At 43.6% G+C, this 17,419-nt stretch overlaps 1 protein-coding gene across 1 annotated transcript in view; it reads left to right on the top strand.

Annotated features, from left to right (window-relative positions):
• Window positions 1–819: 819 nt before the first annotated feature.
• The window catches only part of utp20 (UTP20 small subunit processome component), a 58,865-nt gene continuing 42,265 nt past the window's right edge, over window positions 820–17,419 (top strand). Inside the window, 20 exon segments of the mRNA XM_080538321.1 lie at window positions 820–878; window positions 1,661–1,741; window positions 1,858–1,924; window positions 2,013–2,145; window positions 2,383–2,571; window positions 2,737–2,818; window positions 5,308–5,445; window positions 5,865–6,020; window positions 6,206–6,382; window positions 6,578–6,712; window positions 6,976–7,053; window positions 7,324–7,497; window positions 7,499–7,505; window positions 12,257–12,389; window positions 12,819–12,907; window positions 13,319–13,424; window positions 15,171–15,321; window positions 15,603–15,665; window positions 15,926–16,093; window positions 17,287–17,363. Coding sequence (XP_080394447.1) covers window positions 828–878; window positions 1,661–1,741; window positions 1,858–1,924; window positions 2,013–2,145; window positions 2,383–2,571; window positions 2,737–2,818; window positions 5,308–5,445; window positions 5,865–6,020; window positions 6,206–6,382; window positions 6,578–6,712; window positions 6,976–7,053; window positions 7,324–7,497; window positions 7,499–7,505; window positions 12,257–12,389; window positions 12,819–12,907; window positions 13,319–13,424; window positions 15,171–15,321; window positions 15,603–15,665; window positions 15,926–16,093; window positions 17,287–17,363 — 2,255 coding nt within the window. The 5' untranslated portion in view covers window positions 820–827.

Below are 17,419 nucleotides of genomic sequence, written 5' to 3'. Positions count from 1 at the left end.
GAAAATATATAGTCATTTGGCTGTATTCCCGGCTGGGATAATGTCCTTGTCCATGTGTCCTTGTCACTCAGGATACTGAAGTGAAACAGGAGAGCAGGCACTCTGATGGGTGTACTGTAAGTTGGTGAGGGTCAGAGGCATTCCTGGCAGGTAGAGTGGAAGCACATCCCTTCACTGACTTCACTGAAAAGCTTGGTTTGTTTCCCAGACTGGACGATAAGTACCCTGTCATCATGAACACACACACACACACACACACACACACACACACACACACACACACACACACACACACACACACACACACCATCTCCCGGGTGCCTAAAGTAAGTTTTTCTTCTCTCTTATGTGTAATCATGATCATCATCATCATCATCATCATCATCCTCATCATAATCATCATCATCATCCTCATCAACAACAAACAGCAGTAACAATATCAGTCATTTTGGTGTAATTTACAAAATGTAACTTTTTTGTTCAACTTAACATTGAAAAACTGGAATCCAGTCAAAGAGCTTTATTTTCATGCGATACAGTTCAGATACAGTGTACCCAGCATGGCTATTCATATCGTCAGGATAGATAACATGATACATGTATCCATCCTTTGGAGCTGTATTGTCAAACCACGCCACCTTCAGTATCTCTTCTCACCACGTGGAAATGCACAACCTCCCATGATGCTCTATTCAACATGGCGGCGCCCCGGCACAGGCATGTGTGTAAACACATCTAGAAGTCTGTATTCAATAAGTAGTTATTTTCACGCCACGTTTTATTGTGTATTAATTTTTTGAACACCCAGAAGAGGCCACACATCAAACATGAAGATCAAATCGAAGTCATCGTACCATAAGTCTGAGAATACCTTCAGGGTGAGTGTTGAGAATGTGTGCAGGATAGTTAGCAAGCATTGTTGCTAGCCTCATAGACTGTCTAGTACTCGTCTAGTAACACAGCTACGATTCTGTCATCTAACGTTAACAACGTTCACAAATCAGAGCTCCCACGGGTCCTTGAAATCCTTGAAAGTTTGTGAATTTGAGAAAAAGAAATCAAGGTCTTAAACGTTTTTGAAAATAGACATGGGTCATTGAAAGTGCTTGAATTCTCTCTCTCTCTCTCTCTCTCTCTCTCTCTCTCTCTCTCTCTCTCTCTCTCTCTCTCTAATATATATATATATATTCAAAAATGTTTTACTTTTACTCGTCAGCTAGTAAATAAGTCTCTGTATTGCTTAACATTACACATATTTCACAGTATATAGTTTTGCTGTGCTGTGGTAGAGAAGGCAAGAGACCATCTAGTGTTCACACATTCAAGCCTCTCTTTTTAATTGTTGTCTGTGAGTGAATAGTTCCTATTATATACATTATCATCTAGATCTGTCTCAAACTATGCCGTGTTGGGTCCTTGAATTTGAGGGAATTGAGTAGTCCTTGAAAGGTGCTTGAATTTGATGTTTCTGAAGGTGTGGGAACCCTGACAAATTGTTAGCGATTGTTCGGAATCAGTATCATGTTGATTTGTATCAGGGTTGCGTTGTTGTCACAGCTCTACTTTCTTTTAGAAGTTTAGGATGGTTTTATTGTATTGCATGATGATATTAGTCCCTTACACCCCAAGTAAAGTGAAATGATGGTTGTTTTCTTTGCAGTATCGCACGTTTGCTGAACGATTAGCCAATGTCAACATCGATGTGGTCCATCGTATTGACAGGACAGGGGCTTATGATGAGGTATGTAACACTTTGACCTATTGTTTAATACTCCTATCACATGTGTGTCAACACTCAGGTTGTTATTGCTTCTCTTTGGTTATAGTACTCGATGTTCATTCACTTCTTTCCGACAGGAAGTAGAAACTTACTTTTCTGAGGGACTGACAAAATGGAGAGATCTAAATTTGACAGAGCATTTCAGTGAGTACGACGACTCCTAAATACTGACCAGTGTACCATGACCAGTGTCCTTCAGGGCTGTTTAAAACGATAACCTTTTGTTCAACAGCCACATTCCTGAAAGAGGTATGCAACAAGAGCCAGTCCTTCAACCTGCTGGTCTTCCATCAGAGCTCCCTAGTAGAGAGCCTGAAGACCCACCTGAGCGTGAAGAACAGCCTGGCGGCCCAGCCCTTACTGGAGTGAGTGATTGAGACTCCATGCATGGATGGGCCCATTATATATTGCTGTGGACTCTTTACTGTGTGTGTGTGTGTGTGTGTGTGTGTGTGTGTATGTGTTAATGAGTGAGAGTGTGAGCGTGTGTGTGCATGTACGTGCATACACCTTTACCCATGGCAGTGAACAATGCCAAACAGAGTATTATTTTTCATCTGTCTGTCCCCCCCCCCCCCCCCCCCCCCCCTCCCCCATCACAGCCTGGTGGTGCAGTTAGCCCGGGACCTGCAGACAGATTTCTACCCCCACTTCCCTGACTTCTTCGTCCTGATCACCTCTGTACTGGAGACCCAGGACACGGAGGTGCTGGAGTGGGCCTTCACCTGTCTCTCGTACCTCTTCAAATACCTGTGGAGGCTCATGGTCAAGGACATGACCAAGATGTACATGTGAGCATACGCCTTAGCTGGCTGGTGAAATGCCTGTTAATTCATGAGATGATTTTGTGTGATATCAAAATGTATCATATATCTTTGTCACATTTTTAAATTTTATTTAGTTGTTTTTTTGTCATATTTAGTAATTTTTCTCCTCACTTTTTCCTTCTCTCACAGTCTGTACAGCACGCTGTTGGCACACAAGAAGGAGCACATACGCAACTTTGCGGCCGAAAGCTTTTCTTTCTTGATGAGAAAGGTAAGGGTTGTGTACATTGATTTTTCAGTAGTAGATCAGACATGATGACTTCAATTCCATCAGTCCATCTTCTCCCGAATTGAAATGGAATTGACCCCAAAGCTATGAGAACCAGTTGAATAGTTCTGACAGTTGCCATTACATATACGTAATAGTAAAACAATAGTACAACACGTTCAACCACAATCTAAAGCCCAATTTATACTTCTGCGTCGAATTTACGCGCGGCTACGCCGTAGCCTACGCAAGGGTCTCCCAATTTAGTTCTGCGTTGGTCGGTCTGCGTCGCGTCGGTCGGTGTACTCATAGCGGCATAATAGCGATTTTTTCGTTATGCTTGTTGCAAAGAAAATGTCTATAATACATTGAAATGACATTAAACTAAGATAATAAGATGGTTATCATCATTTTTCAAATCTTTATTAATAAGTAATTACAGAAAAAATAATGACTCATTGATTTCTGTCATGGCTTCCGCATTTACGAGAGAGTCGGAATGTGACGCTACCAAGCGGACCAATCATTATTCACAGTTCTTATAGATAACTTTACATTAAATATGTCTATCATCATCCGCTGTCAAACGCCACAGGTAATCATTTATTTCTAAATAAACAGGATTGTACATCTCGTAAATGTGAAGGCTGTGCTTGACGCTTCCAATGGGCCGCTCCGTTGGAACGGTGTACTCATAGCGGCATAATAGCGATTTTTTTGTTATGCTTGTTGTAAAGAAAATGTCTATAATGCATTGAAATGACATTAAACTAAGATAATAAGATGGTTATCATAATTTTTCAAATCTTTATTAATAAGTAATACAGAAAAAGTAAATGACATTTCTTTCATGGCTTCCCCATTTTGGCATACGAGAGAGTCGGAATCATGTCGGAATCATGTGCTACCAAGCGGACCAATCACAGTGCTTACGGTCTGCGTAGGCACTGCCGCGTAGTTACATTTTTGGAGAGGTGCGCGTGAGCCTACGGTAGGGCTGCAACAACGACTCGATGAAATCGCTAAAAATCGATAAGCGACGATCGTTGGCGACGAATTCCATTATCGATTCGTCGGGTCTTGTTCCATAACAAACCTACTTCCTGTTGACGCACGCCACGCTGTCTTGCAGAGCCGGTGTAGGCATCGCGAATCATAGCGCTACCTATGGCCGGAAAGGGCAGAACCTATGACCGGAACCGGAAAAGTGTGAAAATCTGGTAGGGTGGGAAAATCCGGTACCTACACCGGCGCGGCGCGGCGGCTACATTTAAATAATCACTTGAGACACTTGTGAGTTCTGGCGAAGCGTCAGCTAAATGACTGTAATGTAATGCGATGGCCAGTGAGTGTTTGCTCGCATTCATGAATTCAATATTGCATGACAAGTGTATTTAGCTAGCTGGCTATTAGTTAGCCAGTGGCTAACGTCAGTGGTAGAGCAGTGGTAGAGCAGAGGTGAGCAGAGGTGATAAGCTAAAGGCTAGCTAGTGGTAGCCTACTAAGCTACCCGTGAGTTAGAGTGAGGCACTGACTGTAGCCTAGCCTATTGTATGGAGTGAGAGGACACATTGCATTGTTTTGGAGCATATCTGTTATATAAAAACATTAGTGTCTTGTCTGTAGCCTATATTGCACTTTGGGTTACTGACCTTTACATTAAGCAAAGTTATTACCTAAAACAATGCATGTATTGTGCTAGAGTTCAACTACTTTATTGAAACAATCTACCGCCATAGTCCATGGCCTGTTGTTAAACCTATTTGATGTAGCAAAGCCTTTTTTATTTATATTATTTATAATTTTGTATTAATACTTATTCATTTTGCACATGTATATGTATAGGCCTGGCTGATTTAGAAAACATAAAATAAAATGTGCAAAATAATTCTTTTTTTCTCTCTTCCCATTTGCATCCGATTAATCGGAAAAATAATCGGCAGATTAATCGATTATCAAAATAATCGTTAGTTGCAGCCCTAGCCTATTTACGCAGAAGTATAAATTGGGCTTTAAAGATTGGCTTTTTGCTAATCAGTTGTGTGAGCACTAATTACAATGTTATTCTCAATGTTCCATGTAAATCCTGGTACTGTTTAATACTTGTTCCTTTTACTCTGCATTTGTTATATATATGCCCTGTATCTCTTAGATTTAGATGTAGTTCATTGTTGTGATGTACTGTATGTCTTACATGCTTTTACATGCTTTTTCTGAAAATAATATTGTATATAATGTCTAGTAGGCCTAGTTAGTTAATGAGAGCCTATTGCTAATACTGCTCTGATAAATTTGCTTGTATACAATGTTTATTTTTTATTTTTTTTAGAGAATGGCTTATGACATCTGGCCATAGGGACAACAGTTGAAAAGTAGCCATTTGGCTAACACTGACTCCTTTACCAACTGGTTTATTAATGTGTACTGTCCCTGGTCAACAAATAAATAAATAAAATAAAAAATAAACATGTGTTGGTCTCCCTGCCTCCCAGGTCCCAGATCTGGACGACCTGCTCAACCACATGTTCTCTGACCTAGAGGAGCACCCTGGGAAGGCCGAGGGGGCGGGACAGCTGCTGTTTGAGATGTGCAAAGGAGTTCGCAACATGTTCCATTCCTGCGCTGGCACGGTGAGATTATCATACATTTTTAAATATATATTTATATATATAGACTCTATTATTATATTAGAACGGCTAGCACGAACATGTTCATGTCCCAATTACTCTTTAACATTTTTTAAAATAAATGTGTATTCTTCAAACAAGTGAAACACATGGTGGGATGTCTTGTTTTATGATGATTAATCTTTTCTCTAATTCCCTCATTTACACTGCTTCGCTGTATCTTCTGTCTAGTGGTCTATCTTTATTTTGTATGTTTATCTATTTTATTTAGCCTATTATTCAATTGTCACTTTGTTGTTATTGTTTTGTGGTCTGAGCTACTGTAACGCCTGAATTTCCCTGTGGGGATCAGTAAAGTTATACTTATCTATCTTCTGCCTCTCACACTCCCTCTCTCGCCCGGCTCTCTCCTCTACTCCTAGGCCTTCCCTGTAGCTCTGAGGAAGCTGGGTCCAACAGGTGACCAGGAAGTCTCTCTTCCCTGGGACGCTGTCAAAGACGCCCTGGATCACATGGCCCAGTCCGCGGCCAATCATGTCGAGAAGGAACACTTCCTGGTTCTCTGGGAGTCTCTACAGGTCAGCGGGCCTCTGTGCTTTTGATTGGATCAGAGTAGACATGTTTAGCAGTTGTTGACGTTGTGTAGTGAAACCTTGGTTGGACTGCGTGCCGTGTTTCAGTGAACTGTCCCTTTTGTTTTGATTGATGGATTGTTGACACATAATCTGATCTAGATCATTCCTCTCTGGTTGTCCCTGTGTAGGCATGTGTGAGTGAGGTCCTGAAGAGACTGGAGCAGGGAGAGGCGATGGAGGAGGAGGAGGAGGAGGAGGACCACAGCCAGGCCTCGGAGCATCTGGAGAGGCTGCTGTTCATCCTCCACACCCTGGTGGGACACAGAGAAGGGGCAAAGGTCACCAAGCCACAGGCGGTCTGTCAGGTGAGCATTTTGGTCATGTGATGCACGCACCCATGTTTTTGTCAACTCGACCCGGTGCTTCTCAATTTATTTAATCAGAATGTAAAAGTAAAGAGAAAACGCTTAAGATACTTCTTCACAGAAAAAAAGAAAGAAAAAATCACAGTTAAAAACATGAATCATGACAGGAAGTGTGTCCTCTCTCCCCCCCTGTAGACGGTGCTCCAGCTGGTCCAGTCTCCAGCTCTCTCAGGGCCCTGCGCTCGGCTGGTACTGCAGATCATCTCCTCTCTGCTGCTGGGGGAGAGCGTGGTCCTGCCCCCCACCCTCATCCTGGAGACCATCAAAAAGGTGCGTGTGTGTGTGTGTGTGTCTGTCAGAGCACGAAGCCAGCAACACTTGGGTGTGGCGGGGGGGGGGGGAGGTCGATTCTCGCTAGGACCTACAGTATATACCAAAACATTTTACTCTAGTTGCTTTAGATAAAAGCATCTGCTAAATGACATGTATTATTATATTAGTGTTTGGGAAGTAACTGATTTTGAGAGAGCCCTGTGTAATCTCTTGAAGGCTTACTCACTTTAGTCTCTCTCTCTCTCTGCTGGTCCATACAGGTGTTCAGCAGTAAGATGGAGCAGGACCTGATCCTGGAGTTCACCAAGGAGATGTTCACCATGAAACAGTTTGAACAGGTCAGTAAGACATCAGGACATTTCATCAGAGCAGAAACAAGGAGCTCGGTTCACATTGAGAACATTGATTAACTCTCTCTCTCTCTCTCTCTCTCTCTCTCTCTCTCTCTGTTTCCCTCCTTCACACTCTGCCTCTTCCTCCTTCGAACTCTTTCTCGCTCCATCACTCTCCCTCACCCTCTGCCCCCCCCCCCCTTCTCTCTCTCCCTCCCCCCCTTCTCTCTCTCCCTTACTTTATTTCTCCCCCCCCCCTTCTATCTCCATCTCCAGCTCTTCCTGCCCAGCCTGTTGCAGTACGTTGAGCAGCTGTTTGGCCGCGGTGACCCCCTGTCTCGTAACGCTGCTCTGGAGGTGTTAGTCAGCCTGATCCTGGCCAAGGCCCAGCCCCCCACCGACGGCTCCATGGCCTTTGAGAAGTATCCCCTGGTCTTCACCGGACAGAACACCCTCGGGTGAGCTTCCTCCACACAGCACACCGAGCACCAATGTACACAGTCCACACGCCCGCCGGTCACAGCCCATTTCATGGTTGGTCAGATTTGGTGATGGGGTAAAAAACCAACAGGGACCTGACTAGGGGTGGGACGATTAGAAAATGTCATGGCACGATTATCGTGGGCAAAATAATCACGATCCACGATATTATCGCGAGAATCAAAAAAATAATAAAATATTTTTTTCCGAATGCCAATAAAACACACTGTAATCACTTTAACTTAGATTTTGTTGTATTTTTATGACATTTTAAGTCAGTAATTCAGATTCTAGTGGCACATATCTCTGGCCATAATCCGGGTCCTTAAGGAAGAGCAATCGAGCGCTGATTGACCTAACTCCTTTTCGGCCAATCAGCACCTTTCATTAACGTACCCAAGGAAGTTTAAAGAACGCACTCCCAGTGTTGCCAACTTGTCGACTTTGACCCTATATCTGGCGACTTTCCAGAGCCCCGTGGCGACGTAATTAGTCAAAAGCGACCAGCGACAAATCTAACTTCCCTTTCTGGTCATTTGGGGAATTACTGTAAAGCATCTAACATATCCCGTATTCCACGGTTCACGTTACAACCGAGCTCAGGAGAGACGAGTAGGGATGCAGTCTATGGTGAGCGAGGGTTGCCGTCTCCTCTCTTCCTCAACACTCACTTGTCCAGTCTGATAGCAGCCGCGGGGAGCGTACCCTTGTTCCCCGGGTCCTCGCGGGGGTTCGGGCAAAGTTCGGGAAATAACGCACGGTTGTCATTAGGGATGTCCCGATCCCATTTTTTCACTACCGATACCTGGGCTTCAGGTATCTGCGATACCGATATCAGTCCGATATTTGTATTTATTGTTTTATTCCTGAATAATAACAAATACTTCCCCAGTATATAGTCCACAACAACAGTTGGCTATTAAAGACTGCCAGCCTTTATTCAAGCAACAAAACAGTACTCAGTAGTGTTGTTCCGATACCATTTTTTGATACCGATACCGATACCGATACCTGACCGTGCAGTACTTGCCGATACCGAGTACCGATCCGATACCACGGCGTTTGAAAAAACAAAACAAAAAAACATGTTTTTTGAGCCGCATACTCACCTCGATGTAAAATTATTGCTAACACTTAGTCTGGCACTGCTCAAAACCTTTGTAAAACAGGAAAAAATACCAACAGAGAGTGAATGCTATAGAACTTTTTTTTATTGTCTACCTGGTATGGTGACAAGAAAATCAACCCCTTATAAAACCTGAAATGTGGCTCTCACAGATGCCAATCAGTGCAATATCCATGTAAGATATAAAACAGTCGTAGTAGTAGTGCAACAGCAAGTGAACATTTACAAACAAAATAACAAAATAAAATAAAATAAAAAAAAAGTTAGTACTCGCCGATACCGATACCAGCATTTTTGTGCGTATCGGTGGCCATGCCGATACTAGTATCGGTATCGGAACAACACTAAGCAGTACTCAGTGACCAACTGGTTTAAAGTTAAAATAATTTAATTTGATACCTGTCTTGTAAACATACTTTCGTTTTAGAACGAAACATTAGCCGGTAGCTGTTAGCAGCGTTTTTAGCAGTCACCATTCTTGAGCAAAACATTGATACAAACAAACATTCAAATACTCGTGTCGTCTTGAAATTTTTTCCGATTTCAATGTATGACGCATCATTTGAAAGCTTACCATCTGTAGTTTCATTCAGACTATGTAAACAACCGAAAAATTACGTAAACAAATGGTTTATGATTTCACCAGCTAGCATCATGACAATGTCAGACTCATTACACACAGGTAGCTACTAGCCAACTCTCATGCTCGTGACCACTGACTACTACTGTTGTCATCACGTGAGTGACACGCCGGATCGCGAGCCCCAGATCGCTGCCTATTTTTTTTCTGGTGCGATCTGCGATCCAGCATTCAGGACCAATATCGCGGCGATATGCGATATCAATATCGGATCGGGACATCCCTAGTTGTCATGTGTTTATACAGCATGGATGTTACGTGCCTAATGCCTTTGATGCGCACACTTGCTACTTGCCGCTTTCATAATTTTATTAAGCCTATATAGCACAAGTCATGCATTGCATGTAACCCCACGTGCTGAACAGTATTAAGTAAACCACAATATATTTGCTAAAGCTTAGGGGCGACCGTGCCTTTTGCAGCCATAGACTGTCACTGCCTGGTAATAACAAGGTAGGCAAATGACAGTATCCCGTCTTAAGTTTTTCACCAGCCATGGTGAGTAGGCTAGCATACGTTACCTAGTGACTAACTGACAAGGCTGACTTGACAGTAACGTTACCCATGCAGGCTGAACAATAGCGCGAGACAAGTTCTGTGATATCGCAATTATATTACAGTTTATTCATAACATACGATTACAGCCCGTTCCAAATTATTATGCAAATGATATTTTTCTCAGATTTTCCTAAATAGTCGATGCAAATGACAATCAGTATAATTTTCAAGTCATCAACCGTTAGAGTATAATTCAAATTTTATTGAACAAACCTCCCAATGATAACAGTATTTTTTTTAAAAATATAAAACTTAAAATCCACTGTTCCAAATTATTATGCACAACAGAGTTTCAAAACATTTTATAGCTTGTAAAGAACTAAAAATGGTAATTTGATGAATTTAGGGTTAGGGGGTCATATTAGGAGGTCATATTTACTGAAATCAAAAGCTATTTCAAACAAAAACATCTTAACAGGTCAAGTTACATGTTAACATAGGACCCCTTCTTTAATATCACCTTCACAATTCTTGCATCCATTGAACTTGTGAGTTTTTGGACAGTTTCTGCTTGAATTTCTTTGCAGGATGCCAGAATAGCCTCCCAGAGCTGCTGTTTTGATGTGAACTGCCTCCCACCCTCATATATATTTTGCTTGAGGATGCTCCAAAGGTTCTCAATAGGGTTGAGGTCAAGGGAAGATGGGGGCCACACCATGAGTTTCTCTCCTTTTATGCCTATAGCAGCCAATGACACAGAGGTATTCTTTGCAGCATGACAGTGGGCTCAGAAATACATGAAGACTAATTTCCAAACAGTCTTGTTTACTGATGAGTGCCGTGCAACCCTGGATGGTCCAGATGGATGGAGTAGTGGATGGTTGGTGGATGGCCACCATGTCCCAACAAGGCTGCGACGTCAGCAAGGAGGTGGCGGAGTCATGTTTTGGGCCGGAATCATGGGGAGAGAGCTGGTAGGCCCTTTTAAGGTCCCTGAAGGTGTGAAAATGACCTCGGCAAAGTATGTAGAGTTTCTGACTGACCACTTTCTTCCGTGGTACAAAAAGTAGAACCGTGCCTTCCGTAGCAAAATCATCTTCATGCATGACAATGCACGATGTCATGCTGCAAAGAATACCTCTGTGTCATTGGCTGCTATAGGCATAAAAGGAGAGAAACTCATGGTGTGGCCCCCATCTTCCCCTGACCTCAACCCTATTGAGAACCTTTGGAGCATCCTCAAGCAAAATATATATGAGGGTGGGAGGCAGTTCACATCAAAACAGCAGCTCTGGGAGGCTATTCTGGCATCCTGCAAAGAAATTCAAGCAGAAACTGTCCAAAAACTCACAAGTTCAATGGATGCAAGAATTGTGAAGGTGATATCAAAGAAGGGGTCCTATGTTAACATGTAACTTGACCTGTTAAGATGTTTTTGTTTGAAATAGCTTTTGATTTCAGTAAATATGACCTCCTAATATGACCTCCTAACCCTAAATTCATCAAATTACCATTTGTAGTTCTTTACAACCTATAAAATGTTTTGAAACTCTGTTGTGCATAATAATTTGGAACAGTGGATTTTGAGTTTTTTTATTTAAAAAAAAAATACTGTTATCATTGGGAGGTTTGTTCAATAAAATTTGAATTATACTCTAACGGTTGATGACTTGAAAATTATACTGATTGTCATTTACATCGACTATTTAGGAAAATCTGAGAAAAATATCATTTGCATAATAATTTGGAACATTTGAACATTGGAACTAACCCTAATAAAAATTCACCACAATTAAGTTATCGCGGGTGTTTTTATCGCGATTAACGTTAAAAACGATAATCGTCCCATCCCTAGACCTGACTGACCAGCGGTCCGATGTTGAATTACGAAATTGGTTAACATTTTGGTTAAATTAAAATTAGATTTTGATTTGATTTGATTTGTATAGCGTATTTCTCACAAAATGTGACCCAATGCACTTCACAGAGAGCAAAGAAGATAAAGCAACAACTGAGATGGACATTTAAAACCCCATGATGACAGAACACGCAAGCAAGCAAGGGCGAAAAATATACACAAGTTGATACACTGGAATGGCTCCCGGAGTTCTAATGTAGTAACAGTATCGCCACACAGAAGGTTGTTGTCAGTTACTGAATGGTACTTTGTGTACCCTGCACATGAACATTACAATCTGCTTCAGCTCTATCAAACAAGCTGTGAAGTCCGTTCCTTTAGTAGAAATCTGCGGTGTTGTAAAAAAAAAGAGGGCATTTTTAGGGCATTTCTGCTTTATTGGGAGAGAGACAGTAGAGATTGACAGGAAGGATGGGTGAGAGAGAGAGAGGGGATGACATGCAGGATATGTCGACGGCCGGAATCGAACCAGGGACCTTGCGATGACATGGCATTGTTGTCAGTTTAGTTCATTTTTTAAATTCTTTCTCCTGTAGTACGGAGCCAGCTCAGCCCAGCGGCGGCACAGAGAAGGTGGCAGTCCCAGAGCGCATCCTGTCTCTGATCACCCGGCCCCAGGACCAGGTGACCTCTGACCTCTCTCAGCCCTGGGCGGCCCTGGTGCTCCTGCCCCACCTCAGGTACACTGTCCCCAGCACACACACACACACACACACACACACACACACACACACACACACACACACACACACTCACACCACACACTCACTCACTCACTCACTCACTCACTCACTCACTCACTCACTCACACACACACACACACACACACACACACACACACACACACTCACAAACGGCACCCTACACACACACACTCACACACACACACACACACTCACAAACGGCACCCTACACACACACACACACACACACACACACACACACACACACACACACACACAGTTAAACAGGTTTCATTCGTAGAATATTCTATTTGATGACATTGTAACACTGGCATACTGAATCCTCAGCAGTCTCAACCATGGCTGTCCTCCAGATGACCTTTGACAGACTCAGGATATGGTTGTGTGTGTGTGTGTGTGTTTCAGACCGCTGGCGCCCGCCAGTGTGATCCCCAGTCTGACGGCCCTCCTCAACCGCCTGCTGTGTGACGTGGCGACCGGAGCGCTGGGCAGAGGTGAGGGCCGTCATCTAGAGAAACCTTCTTCTCTTCCCCTCTGGTGCCGTTGATCCTGAATTGTGTGTAGATGTACCCCACCTCATATAAAGACCCATGTACCAACAAACCTGGCTTGGTACAGGTTTCTTTTTGAATTATATATGTATTGTTTTTTATCTCAATGAGACTCTCATTCACCCATTCACACACACATTCACACACCAATGGCGGCAAGCTGCCATGCAAGGCGCCGACCAGCCCACTCACTGGGAGCAATTTGGGGTTCAGTGACTTGCCCAAGGACACTTCGACATGTGGCCGGGGCTCGAACCGCCGATCTGCCAACCTTGTGATCATTAGACGGCGGCTCTACCTCCTGCGCCACAGCCGCCCCATGAAGTGACTAATTGGACCCCCCCTCCTCCCCAGGTGGTCTGTTTGTGGCCCGCCAGGCCCTCAGCTCCCTCCTGGGCCTGGACGGCTCCGCTCAGCTGCTCCCCCTGGTCCCGGTGGAGAATGTCAAGGCCATCATCCAGTAAGTACTGGAGGAACGTCCCTCACGGTGGCCCGTATTCACAAAACACAGGAGTGTAGGAGTGACGGCAATAACAGGACAAACAGTCGTTTTGCCGGTAGAAAAATAACATCAGGGCTTGACATTAAGCTTTTTCAGGTACTTGTCCTTCGGACAAGTGAACTTATCTTTTACTTGTCCTAGAGCTCAAGTTACTTGTCCAAATCCAAAGATTTTGAAAAAGCAATAATATGAATAATAATATATTATACTCTCACCGGCCACTTCATTAGGTACACCTTTTCAACTGCTTGTTAACGCAAATACCTAATCAGCCAATCATGTGGCAGCAACTCAATGCATTTAGGCATGTAGACATGGTCAAGACGATCTGCTGAAGTTCAAACCAGCATTAGAATGGGAAATAAAGGTGATTTATGTGACTTTGAACCTGGCATGGTTGTTGGTGCCAGACGGGCTGTTGCGTGATATTATAGTGTCAATATGGACCAAAAACTCTGAGGAATGTTTCCAGCACCTTGTTGAATCTATGCCACGAAGAATTAAGGCAGTTCTGAAGGCAAAAGAGGGGGTCCAACCCCAAGGTGTGCCTAATGAAGTGGCCAGTGAGTGTATGTGTATGCAAATAACACATTTGACTACTATTGATTTGATAATGATGTATCCTTAATTTTCAAATGTATTCATTAAACAATATTTTGTAATTATTTAAAAACGTAGGGGTAATCAGTGATTACCCTAACCCTAACCCTTTTAGATTAAGATTGGCCACAAAAGGGATGAATATCTAGGAATATTTACAAAAAATGTTTGTAACTACAGTCCCTCCCCAATGGAAGCAATCTTATTTGCTAGCCTTTGGATAGTATCCTCTATTCAAATTGAGAAATCTATCATTAGTGTCATTCTGAAGTTCGTATTGCGATGTGCTGGTCTTAAAACTTCAAACCTAAAATATACGATCGCATCGAACTACATGAAAATAAGCGGCATTGAGAAGAAGCGAATATGCGCATGTTCACGTGAATGGCACTAGTGACAGGAGACCTACAACACTATGGCTGCGATCGTAAACTCGCTCTGGAATATGATCAGCACTCATGGAATGCCTTTTGTCCAATCAAATTACTTGGTCTCTTTATGACGTTGAACGCAGTGTGCGCTCTGGCGCTCTGAGCGAATTTACGAACTATGACGATAACGAACTACGAGAGACTGAAACAGCGAGAATGAGGCACGGCATCGCTTTGCTTGCTAGTTTTTTTTACTATTCAGATCAGGAGGAGGAATTAATGTTTGCAGATATTAATACATATTGATTAGTTTTTTTGTTTTGACTTGTCCATCGGACAAGTGCAGGAGGAAGTCCACTTGTCCAAACTTAAAATGTACTTGTCCCGGACAAGCGGACAAGCCTTAATGTCGAGCCCTGAACATGCGCTTTATTCTCACACTCTGCATACGTACTGACAACAACCACATTCACTCCCCTTCGTCCCACTTATATTACGTCATTTCACCCGCTAAGAAGCATGGGTGATGTAGTACCCACAAACATACAACAGTGCTTAAACATGGCCGGAACGCCGTGAATTATGAATGTTCTGACTCGCTAGTGAGTGGTCACTATAGGATTGCTGATCCAGGATCAGATCCCTGCCGTCTGTCCATGAACGATTCTGTGCTGAACTCTGATCGTGTGTGTGTGTCTGTATCTGTGTCTGTGTGTGTGTGTGTGTGTGTCAGGAAGTTCCCAGCAGACCTGTCGGCCCTGTTGCTAGGTGACCTCTACTACACCCGGCTGTCACTCAGCGGCGTGCCGGAGCACCTATCCCACAGTGCATTGCAGGAGCTGTACCAGATGCTGCACTGCAACCTCTCCTCCAACCTCTCCAAGGTAGGTTATTTTTTCAAAGGACGGGATTCAAACCCTTACCATCCTCTCTGATGCAGCGTGGTAGAGATTCAAACCCTTACCATCCTCTCTGATGCAACATGGTAGGGATTGAAACCCTTAACATCCTCTCTATAGCGTGGTAGCTAATCTGTTTCTGCTTCAACCGACGTTGTTAGCCCTGTTAGCACCTACGCTAAGCCAGAAACACCCAGGCACCACGGTGTTTCATGTGTGATCGTTTCCCAACGGCACTCAATTCTTTTAACTGGCTCCTCCCTCAGATCCGCCTGCTCACCCTGAGGATCCTCACACACTTTGAGGCGGAGCTTCCCAAGCAGTCAGAGGTACAGCTGTCAATCAAATCATGTTAAAAAACAAACAAACAAAAAAACATATTTCATAGTATTGAAAATACTGGACGTCCTTCACTGGATTACTCTTCCTGCCACGAATGGTGGACTGATGATTCACATGCTTAGCATTCAAATGTATTGATTGTAAGTCGCTTTGGAATAAGGCGTCTGCTAAATGCCAAAAATGTAAATGTAAATGGACGTATTCGTTCTGTGAGTGTGTGTGTGACGAGCGCTCTCTCTGCCCCCAGGGTGAGGAGAGTGTGGAGGTCCAGCCTGTGTTTGCCGTGTGCCTCCAGGCAGAACTGGTCCCGGCGTCGGTGCAGGACTACAGAGAGAAGCTGCTGCACCTCAGGAAGCTGAGACACGACCTGGTGCAGCGCTGCCTCCCCCAGGGCCCGCCTGGATCCTTCCAGCAGGTACCGGACCCAGACCTTCAATTCAATTCAATTCAATTCAATTCAATTCAATTCAATTCAATTCAATTCAACTTTATTCGCAGTGTGCAGTGCACTAGGAATATGACTTGGTATTCTACCATGCTGAACAAGCTACAGTACATACAACAGCAAGACGACAATACAACAATACTCAAGACAAAAAATACAGTACCAATGAGTGAATAAATATACTGTACAACTTAGTGCAAGAACATGTCAAGTGCAAGGTGCAATGATCAGGAGTTATTGAGGAGGGCCATGGCTTTGGGGAAGAAACTATTCAAGTGGCGTGATGTTTTTGACCTGGTGGCCCTGTACCGCTGTCCAGAAGGGAGTAATTCAAACAAGCTGTGAGCTGGATGTGAAGGGTCAGCCACAATATTGCGTGCTCTCTTCAGTGATCTGGAGCTATGGAGGTCTGTTATGGGAGGCAGGGGGCAGCCGATGATCCGCTCAGCTGTCCGTACGACTCTTTGTAGCTTGGCCTTGGATCGAGTTATATTATTTTATAGATATTTTAGGGCATTTCTGCTTTATTGGGATAGAGACAGTAGAGATTGACAGGAAGGATGGGTGAGAGAGAGAGGAGGGATGACATGCAGGATAGGTCGATGGCCGGAATCGAACCAGGGACCCTGCGATTACGTGGCATGCGACATAGTGAGCTATGCCACCAACACGCCCCCTTTAGACCCTGTTCTGATACTGTTGAAATGTGTGTCCGTCCTTCCTTGTAGAGGGGTCACGGATCTGACGTGACTTGATTGCTTTAAGTAATGCGATGAAATGCTGGCTTTGACCCGTCCTGTCACGTTAGATCAGTGATTTCCTCGAGGAAGGAGGGATGCATTTTTGAAAGATTTAGGCCTGACACTTAAACCTTAGACTTAAGCCCTATTCGCACGGAACTAGTATCATGTGGTGACCTCTGGTAATTTGTAATAATTACGGAGGTCACCTGTGTCCTTTATCCAGTGCGAATTGGCCATGTCTGTAACAATGTCAGTAAAAATTCCACCCCAAATTACCTACCTTATTTCACTGATTCTGGAGGTCCTGGGATAATCCAGCGTGAATCGTCGACCAACCCCCTGGAGTTTTACTGTTAAATTCCGACAATTGACAACGAGTTGACAGTTGAATGATAGATATTCTGCTTCCTCAATATACAGGTGCCTCTGCGCTACCTTATCGCGATGTTGTTCATCAACTTCAAAACCCTGTGGGACCCCGTTATTGAACTCCTTGTGTGAGTATGAGAAATCACTACACCGTCACGACAACTACAAGATAACACCGCTATCA

The sequence above is a fragment of the Nansenia antarctica genome (assembly GCF_963989245.1).
Source record: "Nansenia antarctica genome assembly, chromosome: 8".
Taxonomy (NCBI): domain Eukaryota; kingdom Metazoa; phylum Chordata; class Actinopteri; order Argentiniformes; family Microstomatidae; genus Nansenia; species Nansenia antarctica.
Note: the sequence above shows the minus strand (reverse complement) of the source record. Positions and strands in the feature narration are given on the sequence as shown.